This window comes from Leucopleurus acutus, assembly GCF_964270905.1.
Source record: "Leucopleurus acutus genome assembly, chromosome: X".
NCBI lineage: Eukaryota > Metazoa > Chordata > Mammalia > Artiodactyla > Delphinidae > Leucopleurus > Leucopleurus acutus.
This window is the reverse complement of record NC_139148.1, coordinates 20,392,447-20,418,949: the sequence shown is the minus strand read 5'-3', so window position 1 is coordinate 20,418,949 and position 26,503 is coordinate 20,392,447. Positions and strand designations below refer to the sequence as shown.

The 26,503-nt window shown below is 42.4% G+C and overlaps 1 protein-coding gene across 1 annotated transcript in view; it reads left to right on the top strand.

Moving 5' to 3' along the window:
• Positions 1-889: 889 nt before the first annotated feature.
• Positions 890-26,503, top strand: part of PCYT1B (phosphate cytidylyltransferase 1B, choline) — a gene marked incomplete at both ends in the record, with an annotated part of 163,189 nt that continues 137,575 nt past the window's right edge. The window contains one exon of the mRNA XM_082864753.1: positions 890-961. Coding sequence (XP_082720879.1) covers positions 890-961 — 72 coding nt within the window. The remainder of the gene's footprint in view (positions 962-26,503) is intronic.

Below are 26,503 nucleotides of genomic sequence, written 5' to 3'. Positions count from 1 at the left end.
AATTAAGAGTTTTCCTGCCAGGATGGGACATAGGAAATCTTTACGTGGCTTAGGTGAATTTAGATAGCAGTTTTTCTGAACTAAGTTATGATACTCATTTTAACAGTCAGCAGGCAAAGTTCCCATAGCACTTTGCTGCAGCCAGATTGAAAAAGAATCTTTTTCAGAGAAAGCCCCAAGCACATGCATATTTAAAGAGTTCTTTTAACATACAGCATTATCTGAGGGGAAATGACTTTAACACAAATTGTGAAGATTCCACATCGCTAAAATGCACAAATTCACTGCCAATGGTGCTTAGAATAGCTACCTGAAAGAGATAAAACGTTTATTAGAATCAAAGTCTGAGAGATTTATTTTCTCTCTCTCTATTCTCATATTTAAAGAAAGTGCTGAGTTGTATGTTAACACTTTAAGGTCTTGACCACTTTTTATGTTGAAAAAAAGAGAGAAAATGTTTGTCATTCCAGCAGCATAATCAGTTGAGCCAGCACACAATGACATTGTTAATTCACCAACAGAATTTGTTGCCATAGCTCCAGTGAGAGACAGGGTAGGTTAAACAATGGCCTTTTTCACCACAACCTGCCTGTCCCCACGCAACAGGCCTTCGTTGCGACGGGCCAGAGCACAGCAATTGTCAATGAACAGCAGCCGTAGGGGACAACAGGAGACTTCTGGTAAATAAAGCAAGAGCGCCTGGCAACTTGGATCTCCGCTTATTCGAGCACTGGGACGCAACTAGCTCCTCCGAGCTTATCTTTAAGCTTAACTTTTGGTAAAGTGCTCCCGTAAATCCTCAGAAAGAAAATTTTCACCTTGTGCCCCAAAAAAACTCCAAAGGGAAGAGAGGACTCTAAAAAAGAGGGAAAGCACGTCAGGAGCAGACATGGTGGGTCACCAGGATTGCACCATGGAAGAGGACACCAGGGGCTATTGCACCCCCCAGTTCTGGCGCAAGGTAATGTACACGCTTTCTTATTGATTTGTGCCTCTTTGATTAAGGTAGGTTCAAAAAGTTAAGTCCTATGTATCTTTGATGGACCTGTGATAATTAATAGAATCACACTCAAAAGAGAAATGTTGAGAATTCCCTGGTGGTCCAGTGGTTGGGACTCTGTGCTCTCACTGCCGAAGGCCCGGGTTCAGGCCCTGGTTGGGGAAATAGGATTCCACAGCCGTGCAGCGTGGCCAAAAGAGAAAAAAAAAAGAGAGAGAGAGAAATACTATCCCTTCTTAAGAGAAATATTTTCCCTTCTTAAGGTGATAAAAATAGAAAACTGTGGCTAATGGTTCTTTATCCCCTGACTGAGGATGCATGCACCCTGGACAGAGTTAGAAGACAGGAACAAATTCTCTTCCTAAAAAAAAGGTCAAACAGATACACACTACTATATATAAAATAGATAAACAACAAGGACCTACTGTATAGAACAGGGAACTATATTCAATATCTTGTAATAACCTATGAGGGAAAAGAATCTGAAAAAGAATATATATATATATGCGTGTGTATAACTGAATCACTTTGCTGTACATTTGAAACTAGCACAACATTGTAAATCAACTATACTTCAATTAAGAGAATAAAGAAAAAATTTTCAGGTCAAATCAGTATGAGTAAATGTAGGTAGTTCAACGCCAAGAATGATGCTGTAGGAGCCCGAGGGTGCTGGAGAAATATTTTAACAAAATGTTCATTATCTGTAGAATTAGAAACTTTCCTAGTAGAAAAGTCACAAAATCCTGATTAGAACATCCATTTCTGAATTCCTTGCAGTGTAACTATCATATAAGTGATACTACCTTCTATGGTCTTTTATTTGGGGGAGGGGTGCCTAGGGGAATGTGCACTTTAGTGGAGCCTTGTTAAACCAAAGAGTTCTAGACAGAAAACGTTTAGGTGGTGAGACGAAATAGTAAGAAGGATTCCAGATGATGTGAAGAAGAGATTGATGTAATCTCTCTGCTTCATAGAAAAGCTGGTTTCACAGCACTCCCCGGAGACTGGTTTCTCAGGCCTTAAGACACTTGGCCGTGTTCCTTCCCATCCCAGCACTCCTTCAAAGCTTTCCCATGCCCCTGGGAGTGGCTGAGGATGGCTGGTTAAAGCGTCGGATGGCTCAGAAAGGTATCTGGGTCCATATCCACCAGGCACTTGAGCTACATGACTGGTAGACCATTTCCCCCAATCGGTCCCTTCCCTGTTTGCCTCCATATTATCTCAGATTTGGAGAAATTTGTATGTTGAAGACTCATGAGTTTTACCAACTCATTTTATTGAGTTGATGGGGGACTCAGGAGGCATTTTAGTCATTCATTCATTTACTCACTCATTCATGCCTCATTCCAAAAATAGATTTGAAGTGGTATCAAAACAATTAGATTCAGTTCTTGACTGGTCCAAATATGGAAAATTGATTTAATCTTTCTACGTAGAGTTATGTAGAGTTCAATCTGCAAATATCACTCTGTACTCCTATACCTTTTGTGAATCGAAAAAAAGCCAAAGGCTTCTAATCTCATGGATCTCCTAATAGCGTCACTTATTATCCTAATAATAGCTGACATTTTTAGTTCTTAGTAGGTGGCATGCCCTGTCCAAGTACTTTACATGCCTTATTTCATGTGATTATAGCCAACGAAAGTGTTCAAACTCCTAACCACTAGCCTATTCTGCTAATTTGAGCCTCAGTTTCTCCCAGTTAAAGGGAATGGGTTTATTTAATCTCCTTGGGCAAGCAAGACGAATTCTATTATTAATTGTAACAATAATAAAGAGATGATTGCATTAACATTTTAATCATGCTTTTCAGTTCTCAATGTACTTTTCATACAGAAACTGACCTCAATTTCTGTAAATTTAATTTTCTGACTGCCAGCCCTTTGGGGCACCATACATTGATACCCTCAAGCTGACGCATGACCATTTAAGGCTATTGCTAACGGTGCTGCTTACCAGCTAATAGTTATAAACGTTGTCATTAAATATTGTATCTGAACGGTGAGGTTTTGAATTTAATAATACAGTTGACCCTTGAACAGTGCAAGGGTTAGGGGATCGACCCTCCGTGCAGTTGAAAATCTGAGTATAACTTAGTCCGCCCTCCGTATCCAAGGATGCAACCAGCCACGGATGGTGTAGTACTGTAGTATTCATTGTTGAAAATAGTAAGTGGACGCGCACAGTTCAAACCCGTTGTTCAATGGTCAAGTGTATTTTTAATCTCTCCAAGAATGGAAACTCCCTTTATTTGAAAGAGTTGGTTATTCACTTTCCACGTATTTAACTTTAGTACTTGATTGGCACTTATTTTGATAATAGGAGAATGCCTGAACATCATCTCAATTCCTCTTACTCCAAATGCTATGAGGTAGGTATTATTTATATTCTCATTTTCAAGTGAAAATTGAGGCTCAAAGAGGTTAAGTAAATTGTCCCATGTAGTTAAGCAGAGGGCTGAAATTCAGATTCTTGGAATCCAGTTTCACTTTTTCTTTCAACCTACAGCATCAAATAAGGTAGCCACTAACCACATATGACTGTTTAAATTTAATTTTAATTAATTATAACTAAATAAAATGTAAAGTTTAGATCCTCACTTGCACTGGCCACATTTCAAGCTCTCAGTAGTCACAGGTGGCTAGTGGCTACCTTATTTGGACACTGCAGATACAGAATATTCCATCATTGCAGAAAGTTCTATTGGATAATTGCTGCTTTAAGCCATAATGTCTCTTTTAGATATGTTGACACATTTCCTCAGAATATATTGCAGTTCTGTCACAAGTTATAAGGATTTAAAATTTCCCTGTGAAATCTCATTCATGTGAAGTTTCTTCATTTGCATAGCACCAAGTTAACTTTGATCTGCAAATTAATAATATAGATAAGAGTCAAGGAGACATTAAACACACTTCAGAGACCAAAGTTTTTAAGCACCATCAAATAACTCCAGAAGCACTCACTTAGATGTAAGGAACTGATATGATAATTACACATCATTTTTATTTATTCATTAAAACCGGGATCCCCTAAATTGCCCTGGTAGGAAATAATGTGGTTAGCCTAGTTCTTTCTAGCGGCGCTTCTGCTATTCCTAAATTCTATGTAAAATCATTTTATACTACTGATTTACCTTCCTCTCTTCCTTTGGTAAGTCAGTAGCATAAAATACTTTCACGCTGAAAAGTTCTTTTAAAATTATACTTGATTTTTTAAATTAATATGTATTTATTTATTTGTCTGTGTCAGGTCTTAGTTGAGGCACATGGGATCTTTGTTGCAGCATGAGGGATCTTTTGTTCCCACACGCAGGCTCTTCGTTGCAGCTCGCGGGCTTCTCTCTAGTTGTGACGCACAGGCTCTAGAGCACGCAGGCTCAGTAGTTGCGGCTTGCAGGCTTAGTTGCTCCATGGCATGTGGGATCTTAGTTCCCTGACCAGGGATCGAACCCACGTATCCTGCATTGGAAGGCAGATTCTTAACCACTGGTCCACCAGGGAAGTCCCTCATGCTGAAATTTTTACTAGCTCAAGATCTAGTTCCAAAGCCCTTGCTTCTTCCACTATATCCCAGGTCTCCCTGGCAGGAGTGCTCCTGTGGGCCCCTCACAGAGGTTGGCACATAGTAGGGGTTCCATGAAAATCTGTTGATTGGTAGACAAAGACAGTTCTTTCAGGATGCCACCCATTGGAGTAGACTCTGATTTTCTACAAAGAATTCATGGATTAAAAAGAAAACTCTCTCCTTTCTTCTTTTTCCTTTACCAGTCTTTGCTGCAAAGCCTTCATGATGAGATAAGGACTTCCTGTTTGTGAGGAAGATGTTTTCTGGGCACTCAGGTGGGAGTGGGGAGTGCTGAAAGAGATGTATCTAAAAGAGATATTATGGAAATTTCCCTGGTGGTCCAGTGGCTAAGACTCCGTGCTCCCAATGCAGGGGATCTGGGTTCGATCCTTGGTCAGGGAACTAGATCCCACATGTTGCAACTAAGAGTTTGCATGCCACAACTAAAGATCCTGCACGTGGCAACGAAGATCCCACGTGCTGCAACTAAGACCCGGTGCAACCAAATAAATAAATAAAATAAAATAAAATAAATTAAAGAGACATTATGGCTTAAAGCAGCATTATCCAATAGAACTTTCTGCAATGATGGAATATTCTATATCTGCAGTGTCCAAATAAGGGGTGGGGGTGGGGAGTGCTATCCAGCCTGAGGATTTGGGAATGAAATCTGCCAGCTTCTTCAGAAGGGACAGCTGCCTTCCCACGGCACCAGTCATGGGTTGGGTCCATCAGTCCCTAAATATTATGTTGAGCACATTTGCCAGGTACAGGTTCTAGGTAGCAGGAGAGAGAGAAGAGAATTTCAATTTCTTTAGAGAAGAATGGCACTTGCATTCCTAAATCTTTAGCTAAGGTGGTTTCTTATAACTTGCTTTGTTTGATCTTACCAAACTTCAATGCCTTTTTTAGCAAAAATAAAACTCAATTCCTCAATTTAGCAGTAAGTTTCAAAGAATATGACTTGTCAATTCCTTATGTTCTCTAAAGGAAATTTATAGTGCGTAGGCCATAAGAGAAGAAAGAAGAATTAATAGAAACAATATAAGTGTATGTTGACTATTTAGTCTTTATTTGGAGGAAATTAAACAATTAGAACCCTCCAAATTTCTGAAGTTTAGATATCCGAGCATTTTTTTCCCTGCCACTTGTGGGAGCCAATCTCTGGTTCAGGAAAGGCTAGAAAGAGATCTCTTTGTCATGAAGTCGTTGCCAGCTCCTGTATAATATCTGTGGCAGAGTCAGGACCATTTGAAAACTTAATAAATGTGCCAAAAAGAAAACCACCACAACTATCTGAGCATTTTTTAAAGCCACTTAAAGGGAAAGTAGATATTACATTTTTACTTTTTGTTCCAAAAAGCAATTAGGCCTTTTTCTTCTCATTCCTCTGTAATTCCTGCACGTGAATCCGAATATTACAGGAACAGGCATTTATTTGCACAGCCTTCAGCTAACTCAACAGTCTTTGTCTCCTTTGGAAACTGTATGGTAGATTGATCCAAGGTCACATGTCCTCTGAAACCAATTAGCAGGTGTGTCATCACTGCCATAGGCTGCTCTGCTGATGGTTCTTAGTCTGAAAATTGACAGGTGGAGCACATGCTCCATTCCCGATACAACTGAATCCAAGTCTCTAGAAGACACTAATGTCTCTGCCTAAACTGGAGAGCCTCACCCACTGTGGTCCTCTAAAGCAAGCCTTGACCATCAAGCATCTGAGAACTCGCACAGGCTCACAAAAATGGCTCAATTAGCATGCAAAAAGATGGGAATAAGAGGCTGGACTTGGGAGTGTGTGAAACCTGAGGTTCCCTTGGTCTTTCCAGTGCTGGGAACTATGGGGAGAAAAGGCATCTTACTGGTTTCTCTTATTTTTGTCCTTTAGTCTAAGGGACTTGGAGCCAACTCTCAAATACCATGGAGTAAAGAGTTACAAGAACTGGCATAAAATTAATCTTGCCCCATTCTCACAATGAGCCCTCATTATGTGAAAACATACTCTATTTCAATCTCACCCCAGGTATTAGGACGTTTGAAAAGTTCTCTTTGTCTTTCCATGATCTACAAATCCTCTCTCTCTCCCTCTCTTTCTTCCTCTCTCTCTCTCTCTCTCTCTCTCTCTCTCTCTCTCACACACACACACACACACACACACACACACACACACACGCAGAAGGAGAAAAGGAATTTTAAAAATTGGAAAGTATTGGAAAGTATGGCCCAGGACAAAAAGGAAAAATACCTGTTTCAAATCTGTTTTCCTCATTCCTTAAGACAGAAATAAAAAGTACAGAAGCATGTAAATGATAATTCTTTTGAAAGCAAACACCAGTATGATTAGAATTTTTAACAGTACCATCATATTTACAAAAAATTAATCTTTAAGAGTTTGCCCTACATATATATTTTTTACTCTATATATTCTTTGAGAGTGAAGACTATCACATTCATCTTAGATACTTGGCTCCTGACATACTGTAGATGCTTAGTAAATGTTTGTTGAATGAGTGAAAGGAGTTTAAATCGCTGTTTATTCTATATCCTCTTTGCCCATGGAGAGTCCTGAGTTTGTCCATCTAAGGTCATCTCTAAGGTCATCTAGGAGAGTGAATGAGTTTCATCCCAGCCTTTGAGACACAGATCAGTGTTGGGTGAACCAACTTCAATTTGACTCCAAAAGCAGAAACTAACACACCACTGTAAAGCAATTATACTCCAATAAAGATGTTAAAAATTTTTTGACTCCAGCCTCTATATTCATAATATCATTAACACCAGCAACAAAGATGTGATCACTGTTCACAAGGCTCTCCACCTCAAATCCTGCCAGACTCCTAGGGTTGCTATAGGTTTGTGATATCTGAAGGCCAGGTGGGACCTGCTTAGAGAGATGGCAGACTCACCCTCTACAACTCTTCCTCAGCTTCCCCAGAGATGGGCAGAGCTGGATCAACCTCCAAGAGAGATGGGTAAGACTTGAACACAAATCTGTCCCATAAATTCTTTTCCATGTGACTACCACTCTTTTTCTTTTTTGTTTTTTCGGCTGCGTGCGGCATGCGGGATCTTAGTTCCCCGACCAGAGATCGAATCCGTGCCCCCTGCAGTGGAAGCCCGGAGTCTTAACCACTGGACCACCAGGGAGGCTTCTCATTGCAGTGGCTTCTCTTGTTGTGGAGCACGGGGTCTAGGTGCTCGGGCTTCAGTAGTTGTGGCGCATGGGCTCAGTAGTTGTGGAGCACGGGCTTAGTTGCTCCACGGCATGTAGGACCTTCCCGGACCAGGACCCCGTGTCCCCTGCATTGGCAGGCGGATTCTTAACCACTGCACCACCAGGGAAGTCTAATAAGAGTTTTGAAAAAAAATAATAAGAGTTTTGTAGGGCTTTCTCCATTATACAAGGTAGCGGAAAGTTATGATCACCAGGGAGTATAGAATTCTTCTTATCCTATACAATGCAGACCAGTAGGTCAATTCATTGAAAAATAAAATGGTTATAAGGGAGACATGTTTTAAAAAATGATAAATACATACATTAAACATTATATTTAAATTTAAAATAAATACTATAATTTGTCAGTCCTTTAATTGGTCCACTGATTAGAGTTCTGTGTTTTCTTTTTCATTAGGCATATATATATGCAATGTCTCTGATTTCCAAATTTTATGAATTCTAAATGAAGTGAAAACTCAAGATAGTTTCAAAATACTCTGAGCATAAAATCCTAGATTTGGGGGTGTTTTGTCCCCTATCTTTTATAGTCTTGTTTGCACCTAATTCAACAGCAATTTTAAAAAGTCACATGACTGTATCTTTTCTTTCTAAAACAATTTAGTTTCTTTAAAAAAAACTTCTTGTTTCCCATAATTTTATCAATTTACATAACAGTTAATTAAATTATATCTTTACAATCACAAGTAAAAGGGGCATAAACAGATTTGGGGAAAAGTTCAGCTAACTCTTGGAAAACTTATGACTCAACTGGTGGGAGCAAAAGTATCCAGGCATTCCCAAGAGTAGCTTACCTACTTACTCTGAAGCATTCAGAGTGCTCTTAGGACTCTTAGGGGAAATGGAGAGCATTGATTAATTCTGCAGGTTGGTTAACTTTGAGGTTATTTAAGAGAATAACTACCGTTACTTTTTGGGCATAAAATGTTAATATATTAGTAATCAGAGCAGGAAAGAAATCTTTTGGTCTTCCATGCCTCAGGTGTACTGCCTTATTTAATGAGCACCTACTGTGGAGTAGGCACTCAGCAGATTGAAAGACATTCTTTTACAGATATAATTCACATTGTAAAGTATGTAAGTTGGGCTTCCCTGGTGGTGCAGTGGTTAAGAATCCCCCTGCCAATGCAGGGGACACAGGGTCGATCCCTGGTCTGGGAAGATTCCACATGCCGCGGAGCAGCTAAACCCGTGAGCCACAATTACTGAGCCTACACTCTAGAGCCTGCGAGCCACAACTACTGAAGCCCACGTGCCTAGAGCCCATGCTCCACAACAAGAGAAGCCACCACAATGAGAAGCCCGTGCACCGCAACGAAGAGTAGACCCTGCTCACCACAACTAGAGAAAGCCCGCGCGCAGCAACGAAGACCCAGCGCAGCCAAAAATAAAATAAATAAATAAAAATAAATAAAGTATATGTCAAGCTGTACACCTGAAACTAACACAACATTGTAAATCAACTGTACTCCAATAAAATTTTAAAAAATAAAGTATATACGTCAATTTTTTTAGTATATTCACAGGGTTATGTAAGCATCAACACAATTTAATTTTAGAACACTTTCATCATCCCCCAAAAGAAATTCCGTACTCATTAGCAGTCACTTTCTGTTCCCTCCTAATATCCCCAGCACAAGGCAGCCATTCATCTACTTTCTGTCCTATGGATTTACCTATTCTGGAAATTTCATATAAATGAAATCATACAATATGTGGTTTTTTGTGTGTGTCTGACTTCTTTCACTTAGCATATGTTTTCTTTTTTTAAAATTTATTTTATTATATTTTATTTTTCGCTGCATTGGGTCTTTGTTGCTGCACGCGGGCTTTCTCTATGTGCGGCGAGCAGGGGCTATTCTTTGCTGCGTTGCGCGGCTTCTCATTGTGGTGGCTTCTCTTGTTGCAGAGCATGGGCTCTAGGCAGGTGGGCTTCAGTAATTGTGGCGCATGGGCTTAGTAGTTGTGGCTCACGGGGTCTAGAGGGCAGGCTCTGTTGTGGTGGTGCCTGGGCTTAGCTGCTCCGCGGCATGTGGGATCTTCCCAGACCAGGGATCGACCCCGTGTCCCCTGCATTGGCAGGTGGATTCTTAACCACTGCACGACCAGGGAAGTCCCATTAGCATCTGTTTTCAAGGTTCAGTCATGTTGTAGCATGTATCGGTACTCCATTCTGTTTTTGTGGCCAAATAATATTCCATTGTATGGATATACAACCATTTGTTTCTCTATTCGTCATTCAATGGACATTTGGGTTGTTTTCACTTCTTGGTTATTGTGAATAATGCTGCTATGACATTCGTGTACAAGTTTTTTTGTGGACATGTTTTCAATTCTCTTGGATATATACCTAGGAGTGGAATTGCTAGCTCAAATGGTAACTCTACTTTTAACTTTTTGAGGAACTTTCAATCTGTTTTCCAAAGAGGCTGCACCATTTTACATTCCCACCAGCAATGTGTGAGGGTTCCAATTTCTCCATATACTCACCAATACTTGTTATTTTCCATTAAAAAAATTATAGCCATTCTAGTGGGTGTGAAGTGGTATCTGATCGTGGTTTTGATTTGCATTTCCCTATTGGCTAATGATGTTGAGCATTTTTTAATGTGCTCATTAGCCATTTGTATATCTTCTTTGGAGAAATGTCTACTCAAAGTCTTTGCCCATTTTGAATTGTACTATATCTCTCAAAGACCCATCTTTGCCCTAAAACAAGTTCTCTCAACTTTGGCATTATTGACATTTGGGGATGGATAATTCTTTGTTGTGTGTGGTTTTCCTGTGCATTGTAGGATGTATAGCAGCATCCCTGGTCTCTACCAACCCGATGCCAGTAGCACCTTCCAACTTGTGACAATCAAAACAGACACTGAAAAATCACCTTGGGGCGGGGGGCGGGCACAAAATCTCTCCTAAGCAAGAACCACTACTGTAAAGGATCCTTCTGTGCATCTAAGAAACACATGGAAACATAACTCAGTTTCAGTGGAGTGGTGGAGGCAGAAGTCAGTCTGAGTGGGTTGAGGATGCTGTGAGAAAGTGGACAGACCCTTGGGATATGAACTGATCTTCCCAAGTCTGGTTGGTGAATTAATTGACAAAATGAGACATAGATATCAAGGTTACAGATGAGGATTAGGTCACATGATGAGATCAATAATAATTCAATATAATAACACAAAATGAGTTATAAGACTGTATATGAAAGTATCAAGAATGTGGTATATCTAGAACTGCTTATAGGATTTCTGAGACAGGGAATTTACTGGGAGCTGGTCTCTGGGGCCGAGTGTCGTCCCTTGACCCTCCTAGGCATGACGCTCAAATGACTGTTAAGTGGCCTTTCCGTGTTAGACAGCTGTCAGCTTCATTTCTCATGTTAGTCTCGTCTCTTGGTGGTGATGTGGACACATCTGTCTCAGACATAGATGGTTGGATTGTAAGGAACATCATCCACTAAGCTAGCTTTTTCAGTAGGGAGGACTGCAAAGGGCTGTTTAATAGAAGCCACAGAAAGCTGAAAAGCAGGCCTTAGCAAGGACAGGAACTAGGGCAGCTTGAGAAGCTGTCAGGAGGGGTCGTCTGTGGACATACTTACTCAGCTGCTCTGCCCACAGCTCAGCTCCTGACCCACTTAGTCTCCACCTTTTGTTTTTTGGCTGCTCAGTGTGGCATGTGGGATCTTAGACCAGGGATTGAACCTGCGCCCCCTGCAGTGGAAGTTCAGAGTCTTAACCACTGGACCACCAGGGAAGTCCCCAATCTCCACCTCTTAGTTCTAATTCCTGAAAGAGGGAATCTGAGGATCTCGGAAACCACTGAGTAGGCCGTGGCTTGGCTCTCTTAATTGGGTGTCCTAGCCCAGTTCCCTGGGCTGTGGAGTGGGGCAGTTTTCATAGAACACATGGGGTGGGGTGAGGGAGAAACCAAGAAATAGGAACCACATCATAGATGCTTAAGCCATTCCACCACGTGTACAGATTTTCCCCCACTTTTTACCTTAAACATTTTTACCCCACTCTTCGCTCCCCACACCCCAACACACAACACATCTCACAGAAGCAGCCTTACCATTGTTTGCCAGTTGAATACACAGTTACCACCATTTACCTGACTCTTTCCTTCAGTGCCTGTGGTACTATGGTCTTGACCTCAAGTATCCTGACTTTAGAAGGGATGGAGGGGAGAGAGGAATTACCCATCATGTTTTCTATTTAATAATGACATGCTAGGCAGGTGTCATCTAAACCTAGCTGGGCAATTTTTTTAAAATTAATTTATTTTTTAAAATTTATTTTATTTTTGGCTGCATTGGGTCTTCGTTGCTGCGCGTGGGCTTTTCTCTGGTTGCGGTGAGCGGGGGCTACTCTTCGTTGCGGTGCGCGGGCTTCTCATTGTGGTGGCTTCTCTTGTTGCGGAGCACAGGCTCTAGGTGCATGGGCTTCAGTACTTGTGGCACGTGGGCTCAGTAGTTGCGGCTCGTGGGCTCTAGAGTGCAGGCTCAGTAGTTGTGGCACACGGGCTTAGTTGCTCCATGGCATGTGGGATCTTCCCAGGCCAGGGATCGAACCTGTGTCCCCTGCATTGGCAGGCGATTCTTAACCACTGCGCCACCAGGGAAGCCCCCTTAGCCGGGCAATTTTTTGTGTGTGTGTGGTACGTGGGCCTCTCACTGTTGTGGCCTCTCCCGTTGTGGAGCACAGGCACTGGACACGCAGGCTCAGTGGCCATGGCTCACGGGCCCAGCCGCTCCGCGGCATGTGGGATCTTCCCGGACCGGGGCACGAACCCGTGTCTCCTGCATCGGCAGGCGGACTCTCAACCACTGCGCCACCAGGGAAGCCCAGCTGGGCAATTTTAACAAGAGAAATATATCTGTTTGGGGAGCAGTGTCTGAAACCTCTTCATCCCAATCCTCCCCTATTGGCATAACAGTTGGGAATAAAGACTACCAAGCTTTTGGGAGATGGTACATCCTTCCCAGTAGTTAACGAAGTGATGCTCTGCCTTCACAGTATATTAATTAAAAAGGTAATCAGTGCATGCTTCAAGTTTGCTGTTTGAAACTCAACAGCAAAAAAAAATCAGAACACTACTCAGATTTTTTTCTCATAAAGAAATGAATAACAAATTAGGGCCACAGAGACAGAGTAATCACATTTTGAATGATTTCTCCTGAGCATGCCTTTAATAACCTGTATGCGTCGGGTAAGAAGAACAAAGAAAGGCAAAGTTAATTATCTAGGAGAAGCTTCATCTAGGAGTTTTAGTCACATTAGCCCAGGGTTTCTCAGCCTTGGTACTACTGGTATTTGGGGCCAGATAATTCTTTATTGCGGGGAGCAATCCTGCGCCTATAGTAGTATATTTAGCAGCATCCCTGGTCTCTAACCAGTAGATGCCAGTAGCACCCCTCTACCCAGCTTGTGACAACCAAAAATGTCTCTAGACATTGTTAAATATCCCCTGTGGGGCTAAATCACCCTGGATTGAAAACTACTGAGTTAACTACACACGTTTCTTCTCACCCCTCATTCCCTGGATCCCTCCAGGGTTTGCTGTTTTAAACCCTTGGAACCAAACGTACCAGGCCATCTACATTTTCCAGGGAGTAATATGAAAAGAAGTTGACTGGGTCAAAATTTCTTGTCCAGATGACAAGAAGGGCTCCTTGCGTTTCTGTATTGAAAAGTAGCAGACAAAAAGAACAAAGGAAGAAAGTCTAATAAAGGTATTTATTTAAGGCACTCAGCTAAACACATATTTATTCCGTACAAAATCCTCAGGGACATCATTAGCCTTATTCTATTGGTGAGGAAACTGAGGCCGAAAGATGCCGAGTAATTTGCTGAAGAACACACAGTTTGTAATTTAGCAGTGGAGCTAGAAGTCTGATGGCAAACTTTGTGCATTTATACACATTGCCTCAGTATAGGCATTTAAAGTGCTAGACAGCTAAGAAAGCAGTGACCAATTTTTATCTTCTCAAAAAATGCTTTTATTATGGAGAGATTCAAACACATGCAAAATTAGACAAAACAGTTCCTTCCCATTTGTGCTGTTCATGTACACTTCACCTAGCGTCAACAATGATCAACTCATGACCAATAATATTGTTTCATCTAGAGCTTTTCAACATTGCCATTATGGACATTTTGGGCTGGATAATTATTTGTTACATGTGTCCAGTCCACACACAAGACAAAGCAAGACCCTAGCCAAGGTCTGACTGATTTGACCGGTAAAAGTACATTGAGTTGCTTTTGGTTTCAGACAGTTTTTTTTTTAATTTTAAATTTTTAAATTTTTGGCTGCATTGGGTTTATTGCTGCTCGCGGGCTTTGCCTGGTTGCAGTGCGAGGGCTTCTCATTGCAGTGGCTTCTCTTGTTGAGGAGCATGGGCTCTAGGCACGTGGGCTTCAGTAGTTGTAGCACATGGGCTCAGTAGTTGTGGCACAAGAGCTCTAGAGCGCAGGCTCAGTAGTTGTGGTGCACAGACTTAGTTGCTCCGCGGCATGTGAGATCTTCCTGGGCCAGGGTTCGAACCCATGTCTCCTGCATTAGCAGGCGGATTCTTAACCACTGCGCCACCAGGGAAGCTCCCAGTTTATTACTTGCGTAGACGTGAAAGAAATGTAGCCAGCTTCCTGTAGTCCTTGTCGCACATATCGAAAAGGACAACATGGAAACAAAAGAGGCCAGATGACCTCAACTCCCATTGATGAGGAGCCCATTGTAAATGGCAACTAACTGGTTTTCTACTCTTCAGCTCTACAGTGAGGAGGGCAGGGTAGGAAGCTCCATAGTCAATAGAACCGAGAAGGCATTAGAAACTCTCATGACAGCCTCTCAGAGGACGTAGGGAGGGAGTGGGAGATGGGCTCAGAGCGGCTCCTAACAGGCCTCCCATCTCTCATGTTCCAGGAAGATCACAGGGCATTCTGCCAACACTCAGATGAGCTGCAGTTCAAGTCTTTGCCGGTGTGAACTACATGGAGAGGTTCAAGGTCATCAGGGTGCCAGGGCAGAGCTATTCCCCCACAGTGGAGGGCTGTTCTTGTGCATTGTAGGATGTTTAACAGCATCCATGGCCTCCCCCCACTACATGCCTGGAGCACCACCCCGCACGATGCGACAACCAAAAATGTCTCCAGACATCCTAAATGTACCTTGGGGGGCAAAATTGCACCCAGTTGAGAACTACTCATCTAGAGTCCTATCCACTCCTCACACCCACATGATATATTTCATCTGCAAATACTTTAGTGTATATTTCTAAAATAAAGCTTTTTAAAACATGAACACAATATCATTTTCATACCTAAACAAATTAATAATGATTCTTTTATAGCATCCAGAAACTGTTCAAATTTCTAGTTGTTTCATAAACCTTGTAATTTTTTTACAGTGTTTTGAATTAGGATCCTAATAATATAGTCTATATATTTCAATTGATTTCTATGTCTTCTAGATATGGTTTCTTTCATTTTTTTTTTTTTTTTTTGCTGCAAAAAGCTTTATTGTTTCCATTTGGTCCAAGGCTTGGGAGAGAGCTCCAGGGTGGTTAAAAGCTGCCTAGTGGCTGCAGAGCGGGGCTTCAGGCAGAAGCCCTGACGCCAGAGGGGCTCCTCAAAGGCCGCTGGGCTCCGGACGCTCCTACTCATGCTGGAGGGCGAGCCTTTCGACGAGGGCCTCGCCCAGCCCCACCTGGGGACCAGCCGGCCTGCGGAGGTTGGTCAGGTGGGACGAGTTCCCACCTTCTGGATGAGTTTCACCTGCTCATCTAGGAGGCGGCTCTCCAGGAAGTCACAGAGGCGGGGTCTGCGCGGGCAGAGCCCAGGGCGTGCAGGTCTACAAGGGCCTGGTTCAGGTTCTCCGCGAGCACGACGGCTTCCACAGCGTCCTGGGTTTCGCCCCACTCATCCTGAGACGCTTCTGCACGTCCTGGAAGAGGGCGCGGCTGCCGCGCTGCTTTTGCGTTTTCAAGAGACGCTGGGCGCCCTCACGCTTCCCCTCGGGCACTTCGCGGAAAAAGTGGCCCAGGCCCTCCAGAGCCGCGTCGTGGCGGTGGAAATAGGAGCGCAGAGAGGTAGGTGCGGGAGGCTGGCAGATGCCTGTTGACCAGGCGGTTGACGGCGGCCTCCACCTCGGCAGAATCATTCTGACGAATCTGGGAGCTCGTGGTGGATCGGTAATACGGAGTTAAGCTCAAAATATGGTGTTGGCGGTCCCGGTGGCCGAGGACAGCTGAGCGGCTGGTTCCGAAGGTTGCGAGTGGAACACAGGTTGGAGGTGGTCGGAGGTGGGAGCGAGGGGCGCCCCTGGGTCTGTTCTGTCCACACACCGCTGTAGCAGGAGACGGAGCCGCGGGAGTGCCCAGCGCACTGCCTCTTTCAATTTTTTGATTGTACAAACTGGGTTTGTCCTATAGAGCGCCCCACAATCTGGATTTTGTTGATTGCATCCCTGTGCCGTTAGCATACTCCTTTATCCCTTCTGTATTTCCCGTAAATTGGTCTTGGATCAAGAGGTGTGGTCACAGCCAGGTTCTATTTACTTGGCAAACTACTTCATAGGTGGTGCATGTACCTCTATCAGGAGCACATAACAACTGGGATTGTGTTTTTGTCATGTTAGCAGCTGTTGATGCTCAATGTCTAGATCCAGTCATTCACTTGGCATTATAATATATGGCTAGTCTCATTCATTGCTTTTTTCATTACCTTCTTCATTACTCATTCTCCAATGATACACTTCTCCTTCCTTATTATTTGGTCACCCAGAGGTACAGTTTGTAGAGGAAAGGTAACATACATGCTTAATTCTTTCCCTCCAGTTCCCAGTTTTCAAAATAATGCATTTGTTCCCTTGAATTTTCCAATGCAGACAACTGAGGTTTTGGGTTTGTTTGGGACTTTTTTTTTTTTGTTGGTAGTATTAGGAACTCATGGATTTAAATGTACTTGGTGGATTTTAATCCATTGCAGTTCTTACCCTTTGGATGATTCCCTTTTCATCTTTGGTTGGCAGGAGTCTCTCCAAGTTGGTTCCTGAGTCTTTTCGATAATTTCTATCCTTTTAAAAAAGGATAATAGAACTTACATGTTCACATGAGTATTTTTTTAATGATTTTTAAAAATTAATTAACTTATTTTTGGCTGCATTGTGGTGCACGGGCTTCTCACTGTGGTGGCTTATCTTGTTTTGGAGCATGGGCTCTAGGCATGTGGGCTTCAGTAGTTGTGGCACACGGGCTCAGTAGTTGTGGCTTGTGGGCTCTAGAGCACAGGCTGAGTAGTTGTGGCGCACAGGCTTAGTTGCTCCGCAGCATGTGGGATCTTTCCGAACCAGGGCTCGAACCCGTATCCCCTGTATTGGCAGGCGGACTCTTAACCACTGTGCCACCAGGAAAGTCCCTCACATGAGTATTTTTATCTTCACAGTTTCACCCTACAACAGTGTTACTTAAAATGTGGGCCTCAGGCAATACCTGTGAGTTGATGGAACATCAAATTGACTCTCCCTACCCAGGCCTACTGAATTAGAGTCTCTGGGAATGGGGCCCAGCAAACTGTAGTTTAACAAGTTCTCCAGGTGATTCTTATGCACATTAAAGTTTGAGGACATATGCTCTACAAGAATTGACTTCAGGGTAGGACAGGAATAAAGACACAGATGTAGAGAATGGACTTGAGGACGTGGGGAGGGGGAAGGGCAAGCTGGGACGAAGTGAGAGAGTGGCATAGGCTTATATATACTCCCAAATGTAAAATAGATAGCTAGTGGGAAGCAGCCGCATAGCATAGGGAGATCAGCTCCGTGCTTTGTGACCACCTAGAGGCGTGGGATAGGGAGGGTGGGAGGGAGACACAAGAGGGAGGAGATTTGGGGATATATGTATACGTATAGCTGATTCACTTTGTTATACAGCAGAAACTAGCACAACATTGTAAAGCAATTAGACTCCAATAAAGGTGTTAAAAAACATTGACTGCAGAGCCTAGCTTTGGGTCACCTTCCTCACTTAAGATCCCTAGCCCTTCAGGAATTTTTGGCCAGAGTAAACCACCCCTCTGTTCTTATGGGATATCATCAGAGGGCACAGTCATCATTGAGGGTTATTGATTGATAGTTTGATAGGTGAATGATACGTCTTTGGATCCAAAAATTCCAATATAATTGCTTTTCATAAGTGGCCTTTTAAAGCTGACACGATCAAAATTTCAAAAGAATTACTCCAAAAATGTTTTGAGCAATGGTGGTGTTACATGTGCTAGGGACTGCCATGGTTTAATGCTAATGGTTTTGCTCCTATTAAGTTCTTATGGTTGAATGGTGTGGTGAGGTTATCCAGACTATTCTGCAGAAATAAAGGATTATTTTTCTTTGAAAGTGCTTATTCCATGCTTGCTTAGTTGCTTACTCGAGAATTTCTTCTTGTAGCAAAGATGGGTTTCTGTGGAAGCACACTGACTGTATATAGTTATTCTCAAGCACCATTAGTGAATCAGTCATTCAACATAGCCTCTCATCCGGCACATAAGTAGACTAGGTTTAAAATGATTGCTTTTAGACATAATGGTTTTCACATAGCCAGCTTTGTGGGACGCATACACTAATAGGGCTTATTTCTTTCAATGTAAACAAAATAGAGATTCTTGGAAAAAAGAGAGCCTAATAGCTTTGGGGTCAAGACCCATGTCTTAGTAAAGTCTCTCACCATATCTCCTTCACCATAGGGGTTCTCAACTCTTTTTTTTGGTTTTGTAATTTTAAAAGTTGTGATACTGTTCCCAAGGCCAATTAGGCCAGAATATCTAGAGTGGGAATGTAGTCTCGGGGTTTGAAAGGCCCGCCACCGCCAGGTGATTCTAATGTACAACCAAGGCTGAGAACCTTGTGGAGTGAAGCAGAGACAATGAGAAACTTTATTAAGACATGAACTTATACCCCTAAAGTGTTAGGCTCTCTTTTTTCAAGAATAAGATATCTGATATACTTGGGGGCTTTGGAAAGATCAATTCTTACCAGCACTACCTGATATTATTCAGAGATTTACATTTCACTCACAGAGAAGATAACCTGCTGAGTCTACTTCTGCTTGTATGATGGAGGAAGAGCCCATCTGATGCTACTTTTTGGAAGATTTATTAGAGGATGTGAAGACAACTTGAATGAGTATTTCAGGATGACATCCTCCATTGGTACCTACTGAATGAGTCAAATATGAGATTTATAGGGGCTTAATAAAAGGTTTTACCTAGCTAGGTTGTATTATTTAATGTCAAACTAAATGAAAAGCTTTCGACAAGTAGGCTCTCCAAAGAGAGCAAGCCAAGCAGGGTATGGGAAATGAGCTGCAGAGGCAACATATGATGAGCAGGGGCTTTGAAGTCCAACAGACCTGAGTTTGAAACTCAGCTCTGCCATTGAGCAGCTCCATGACTTTGGGTAAATTACTTAACCTCTCTAATCACGGATTCTTTTCTGCAAACCTGGCATAGTGCCTGTGCTTGACACAGAGTAGGGTTTCACAAATTACGAAGTATTAAAATTACAGGGAATGTATTGTTCGAATATCTGGAGATGAGGTACCAGGTCCAGCTCATGCTAAGGAAGGTGTGGTATTCAGAATAATGCCCCCCCCAATATGTCCACATCCTAATTCCCAGAACCTGGGAAATACGTTACTTTACATGGCAAAAGGGATTTTACAGATGTAATTAGGTTCAAGATCTTGCAATGGGAGTGAGTATCCTGGATTACCCAGGTGGGCCCAGTGTCATCACAAGGGTCTTTTCGAGAGAAAGAGGCAGGCAGGAGCGTTAGAGAAGATACAACTCCTGAAGCAGAGGCTGGAGTGGTGCATTGCTGTTTTTGAGATGGAAGGAAGAGGGTTGTGAGCCACGCAATGCAGGCAGCTCTAGCAGCTGGAAAAAGCCTCCTCTAGAGGCTCCAGAAGAAATGCAGTCTTGCTGATACATTGGTTTTAGTCCACTGAGATCCCTTTCAGACTTCTGACCTCCAGAACTTTAAGATAATAAATGTGTGTTATTTTAAGCCACTACGTTTGAGGTAAATTGTTACAGCAGCAATAGGAAACTAATACAGAAGATTAAACCAAATCTCTCTTTGAGCTTTCAAAGATACCAAGGACAGATTTTGCAAGATGAAGATTTCACTTTGGAGTCCAGGCCATTCAAATCAATTCGTATAAAGTCCAAGGACTGTAATGATAGTTTACTTGTAAATGTATTTATCTATTCTGGCATCGGATGGTCTTGATTCTTCACTTGTCAGTCAAGCACATTTGTAGCACGTTCAGAAGGCCCCTGACACAATCCTCAAGACCCTGCAGTATTTGCTGCAGTACTGAGAAACTGCCTGGTGGGAAAGCAAGAAGGAAGAAAACTGGTAATGGCAGATCAATAACCAAGAAAGACAGCCCTTGGGGATTATCAGGAGAAGTGGTGATTTGGTCAACTATTCTGGAGGACAATTTGACAATAGCATCCAAAAAAAATGTATATAAAGCCTTAAAAATGCAAGTCCTCTGACTCAGCAATTCTACTTGTAGGAAAATTTATCCTAGGGGAAAAAGCTGGATTAGTATGCGTATTTACCTGCTTAAAAAATCCTTTCATGGAACACTTGGGGAGACTCAAGGGAGACAGCAGTACATCCACTTACATTGGATAATTAAAAGTGGCAGGTGTTTGTACTGGCCATAGCTTGGTCTACATGTGAATCTGGTTAGATTAACCTCGAAGGTCCCCAAGCCACCTTTGCTACATTTGATCTCTTTTACGAAAATCACTGAAACGGCGATTGTGACTAACAGTTCCAATGTTAAATTGGTGTCTGCGCTTGAATACTTATTATAAACTATCATCCAATTTTGTGACTTAAATAAATTAAAATTTTTATATGTCTGTAATTGAGCACTTAAGTGTTGAGAATTACCTATATTCTTACCCACTGACATTCAGATAATATATTTGTCATGCAAAAGCTGTGATTCCAAATTATGCTCAAATCCAAGTGAGGAATCTTTATTCATTTTTTTTTCTGTTGTGTTATCTGTTTTGGCGGTATGTCTGGACCCAAATTGCATCAAGGAGGGACCAAAAGTTACACAACATTCTTGAGTATGATGGCGGCTGCATTCGAAGTTTTGATTAAACTGCTCTACATGTGTGATTATTACTTGTAAACAGATGATTAGATATTAATTAGACAATAAGTGATTGTAAAGCACTTAGAAAATAAAAGTGTTTATAAATACCACCAAGTAATAGCAACAGTAATTCTTTACTAACTACACAGCTGCTAATGTCAATAAGAATGATTTATTCTAGCTAAATATGCAAAAAAGCTGCTATCATATCTGTTTTGCTACAGCAAAACAAAATATATCATATTTACAAGTGATTTTACATCAGTGTTTAGATAAATACATCTCATTTTGATAAAAATAACGTATCTCTTTTAGGACCTTCTCAAACACAGGTACAACCATTGTGGCATGGTGTCTTTGAGTGCTAAGAACTGAAGCTCCTTCCTGCTCATCTCTCTGACTTATGTCAAATATTCATTTCTTTAAAATATAAGATGTAGGGCTTCCCTGGTGGCGCAGTGGTTGAGAATCCACCTGCCGATGCAGGGGATTTGGGTTCGTGCCCCGGTCCGGGAGGATCCCACATGTCGCGGAATGGCTAGGCCCGTGAGCCATGGCCGCTGAGCCTGCGCGTTCGGAGCCTGTGCTCTGCAACGGGAGAGGCCACAACAGTGAAAGGCCCGCGTACCGAAAAAAAAAAAAAATATATATATATATATATATAAAAAGATGTAAGGTGACATTTTGTGAATGGCATTTTCATTCATGCAGTAGTTTTGTCATGTTGTGTCTGTGCAGTAGCTCCCCAGCACCTTAAAACTGTGTGTAACAGACTCAGTAAATGATGGTCAGATGGATGAGGAAAAGTCAATTCTTTTTTGGTTATTCTAGAAGCTGGTAAAATAAGAAAATCCATGTCAAGAATAAAATAAAGCACTTTCTATCTTCTTGATTTTGTTTTTCAAAAAAAGTTTTGAAACTGACTGCTTTTTATGTCCAATCATTATTTTTACCCCTAATGGCCTTTATGGGTCATGGACCTGTATCAGCCTCACTCTTGACTCACTGGTGAATTTGGCAATGCATGTGTTTGACTTTCTGTCCTAAGTAAACTCAAGCACCTACAATGAGTCCAGGTCCGTGGTTTCAGAGACATGAAATGAACTGAACGAATACAAGTGAAGAGTGCTTCATGTTACATGAGTTCAATAGAAAAGGGGTGGAGTGGTTATTTTGGATGATGAGATACTCATGAGTTAGCTCATCAACCTTGTTAACAAGGCAAATCTAAGTGAGGCAGTGTAGTTTGGTGGAAAACAGAGTTGAACTTTGATTCAGGAGACCTGGATTCAAGTGACACTTCTGCCACTTACTCTGTGATCTTGCTCAAGTTACTTAACCTCTCTGAATCTGTTTGCTCATTTGAAAACTTTCAGTATTAAAACTTATCAATCCCAGAACACTATTATGATATAATTCAATGTGTAAAAGGACTAAGTGAGGGGTGAAATGCTTTACCCTGAAAAAAAGTTTTATTACGATAATTTCCCTGGAGTGGGTGAAAAGGAATTATTCATGGGTTTCATTACTCAGATGGTGAACTTTTTTTCTGGAGTGTGTCAGGTTTTAGGCCCAAACCGTAAACCACGTGTAGAAAACTGGGGAACTGGCTCAAAATAGAGCCAGAAAATTAAAAGAATTCCACAGAAGGTCAGTGGTTTCCGGGAAACCTTTGTCATCTTTGTCTTCTTCTTTCCACGTCCTTTCCTTCTTTGTAATAAATTCCTTATCTGGTAAACCTGAGGTGCTGAGGAAAAAGAATAAAAAGAAAAAAGGAAACATGGAATAAATAGCGGACTCAGGAGTGCTGGTAAGGGGAAAGGATTTGGAATGAAGGAGGTTTACATACGGACTTCTTGATAAATATTAAGAGCAGTATAAAGTATGTAGGGACATGCAAACTAGAAGTAAATAATTTTAAATTTTCAGTACGGGGCTTCCCTGGTGGCGCAGTGGTTGAGAGTCCGCCTACCGATGCAGGGGACACGGGTTCGTGCCCGGGTGCGGGAAGATCCCACATGCCGCGAGGCGGCTGGGCCCGTGAGTCATGGCCGCTGAGCCTGCGCGTCCGGAGCCTGTGCTCCACAAAGGGAGAGGCCACAACAGTGAGAGGCCAGCGTACCGTGAAAAAAAAAAAAGAGAGAAAGCTTAAATGTAATGCCTGCTTTTAAAAAAATAAACAGATATACGATGTAATGACATTTTTATCCACGTGTGATGAGGACATGAAAGGTATTTGCCATAAGAAATAGATCATATTAGAACTTTATGATGGGGCACTGAAATGCTATTAGTTGGAGATCCTCCAGATGCAGATGCAGACCCTGAGACAAGAATTCAAGTTCAAGTTAATTTGGGAGGTGAGTCCAGGAAACACCCACAGGAGTGTGGGCAAGCGAGACAAAAGAGGGCAGCCAATACAATTCGGGGCGCTCTGTCAAGCCAGCTACCACCATGGGAAATTGAATTTAATCCCACTGGGGAACTCTGGGAGTCAGTGTAGAACAGCATAGATTCAATGATCCCACTTGAGGACTGAGGGCAGTGCGGTATTTGTACATTCATTCCTCTCAGTCATTGCTTGAGAGCTCTTGGGGGTGTGGGCTGTACCTTTTCTGGCCCCTCAGCCCTGTCTCAACGGTATTGTTGGGGAGAGGGGGCAGGGCTTTCGGTGGCCTGAGAAAGCCCTCAGGCAGAGATGCAGGTGCTGGCCGTTGGCCGCCAGCGGGCAGGTGTTGACGAAAATGGTAAGGCCTGAGGGGATCAGGGAAAGCTCAGTTTCTGCTCTATTATTTTAGTTCTTCCCTGCAGATATTTGGGAAGAGTATTCCCCATAATTTGATGTTGAAGTGAAGACCGCTTGGGGGAAGAATGATATCATTTGTGGGTCTCTTCCAAGCTGAAGCAAAGGTCCCTATGACTCGGTTTCCTCATTTGATCAGCTGTTGAGGGGGTTACAGGTAGCACACGGTAAGTACCTAGCATAGTACTCAGAGCGGAAGATACTTGATAAACGGTAGAAAGAAAGATGGTGGTGCTTGTGAGGGGCAGCGCTGATCTAACAAGTTCTCATGAAGCCGTGCCCTACTTGTAGAGGTTACAAGACTCAAGAGCCCTGTCCCCAAAAGTTCCCTGGGGATTTTCTGAGCAGCCTGCCTCCAACACGTTCCCTCTGCTTCTGCTACCTGGAGATAGGACTCCCCCAGTTTCAGCTTTCTTTTTCCTCCACTGAGCCCCTGCACCTTTCTATTCTCTCACATGCTAACCTCTGCCTGCCTCATCCCCACCCCGTATCCAGCCCTTGATTCCTTTGGGGAGAAAGGGTAATGTTCATTTCCCCCCCAGCTATCGGGGTAATAGATGCTTATTTTAAAATACTTGTTATAGACCTGAAAATATGAAAAAGAAATCAAAATCCCCCATAATCCCACCGTTTAAAGATGTTACTTAACATCCTGATGTATTTCCCTCCAGTGCTCTTTTCTAGGCATGTACATATCCCATAATCAGGATTATTTTTCAGAATCGTATTCTGTGGCCTGCTTTTCTCACCTGACACAATGTTAATATGTTCCCCTAGCATTAGATTTTCTTCAAAAACATGACTCCTAATGCATGTATAATACTATATGGATGTATTTAATTTTTATTTTAACCACTTCTCCTATTGCTGTAAATTGTATCTTTTTTTTTTTTGCTTCTTGTAAATAAGTCTGCATTAGCATCTTTGTATGTAATTATTTGTGAGCTTCTGGTTGTTTCTTTGGGGATAAATTCCCGAGGGAAAGCCCTGGGTCAAAGGGTATGAACTCTAAAGGCTGTAGCATGTACTGACAAACGTCCTCCATGGAGGTTTTTTTTTATAACAATGTTAACATTGTGTATAGATTTGTGTAACCATTACCATAATCAGGATACAGAACAATTCCATCACCCCAGTAACCCCTCTTCTCCTATCCCTCTATAGTCACCCCCCCATATAACCCCTAGAGGGTTATGGAATACTTAATTCCATATTGTGTAATTAACTGGTCATTCTTAATCATCTTAATAGCATTACAAAGCCCCCAAGTTTAAATAACCCATTCAGGTATTATTAAGAATTTCCTGAATCAGGTTGCAAGAGCAGCCAAGACTGATCCCCAGAGTGGGTGAATCTGGTAAGGACCCCTCAGAGTGGTGCCTTAAAGAGCTTATTTCTCCCCATTAGGACTGTGAGAGTCAACCACTGGGCTGTGGGGAGAGGGCGATGAGAAGCCAAGACAAGGCTGGGGTAGGATTAGTGGGAATGCAGTTACTTATAGAGCTGACCCTCAAGTCAGTTAGAGGTCTAAATTTTGAGGTTTAAGGACTTGGGCTGATTATGTGTCAGGTACGACTAATGTCACTGATGGTTAAAGGTCTGATTTAGGTGACACAATGAAGATGCTCAGGCAGAGACAGCATCTTGTTTCATTGAGATGGGGTGTGGGGGGAGAAGGGGGCATCTGCCCACTTTGACACAGCAAAGGCTGGAGGTGGGGGATAAGGGCACAGTCTAGGCTCTTGGGCAAGAGGGGTTTGCAAGGACCCCACTAGCCATCAGGACGCTGCTAAATAGGAACAGGTGAGCATCCCATTCTAGAGAGGGAATTAGAGGACCAATTAGGAACCAAGCTCGGTGGCCCAGAACACAGTGGGGGTTAGGGGGTGAGGTGCTTTCCAACGGATCATGAACAGCCAAAAATAAATAAATAAAATAAGTAAATTTATTTTTTAAAAAAAGAAATGCAAATTCCGGCCCTATCCCAGACCTACTGAGCCAGGTCTTGAGGGATGAATAATTTACATTTCCAACAAGTTCTCGGGTGACGCTGATGTTGGTGTGGCTGGTCCTGGAGCATACTTGGATGAAAACCACTGCTATAGATTAAAATGAAAGATTTAGAAGCCCAGGGACTTGTCTTGAGAGGATTTCTACCTAGATGTTTTTTCTGTCACTACACCTGCTGCATCCCCCCTGCCCCGCCAAGCCCGCATCCTTCCAATCCCAGCTCCACTGCTTATGAGTTTGAGGCCCTGAGCAATTACTGTAAATTTCAATTTTCTCACCTGTAACTGGGGATAATGATAAGATTGACCTCTTTGGGTTGTTATGAAGATTAAACAATATCTAGGTAAAGTACCTAGCACTGTGCCTGTGCTTAATAAATGCTAGCAATTACCATGATTTTTTTTTTTTTGGCCAAGCCGCGTGGCTTGTGGGATTTTAGTTCCCCAACCAGGGATGGAACCCGGACCCTCAGTAGTGAGAGCGTGGAGTCCTAACTATGGACTGCGAGGGAATTCCCAAGGCGTGATTTTTATTAATGTTATTTAAAGTGTGATATTTCACTAGAACGAATACCTTTGTGAGTTCTTTTCTTTGGGTGTGTGTCTCCAGAACGCCCTCTTATAAATGGTGGCTATTCCTGGACGATTTAGACATGAAGGCACATCATCGTTAATACCCCATCTGTGATGTTTCTGTGATTGCCAT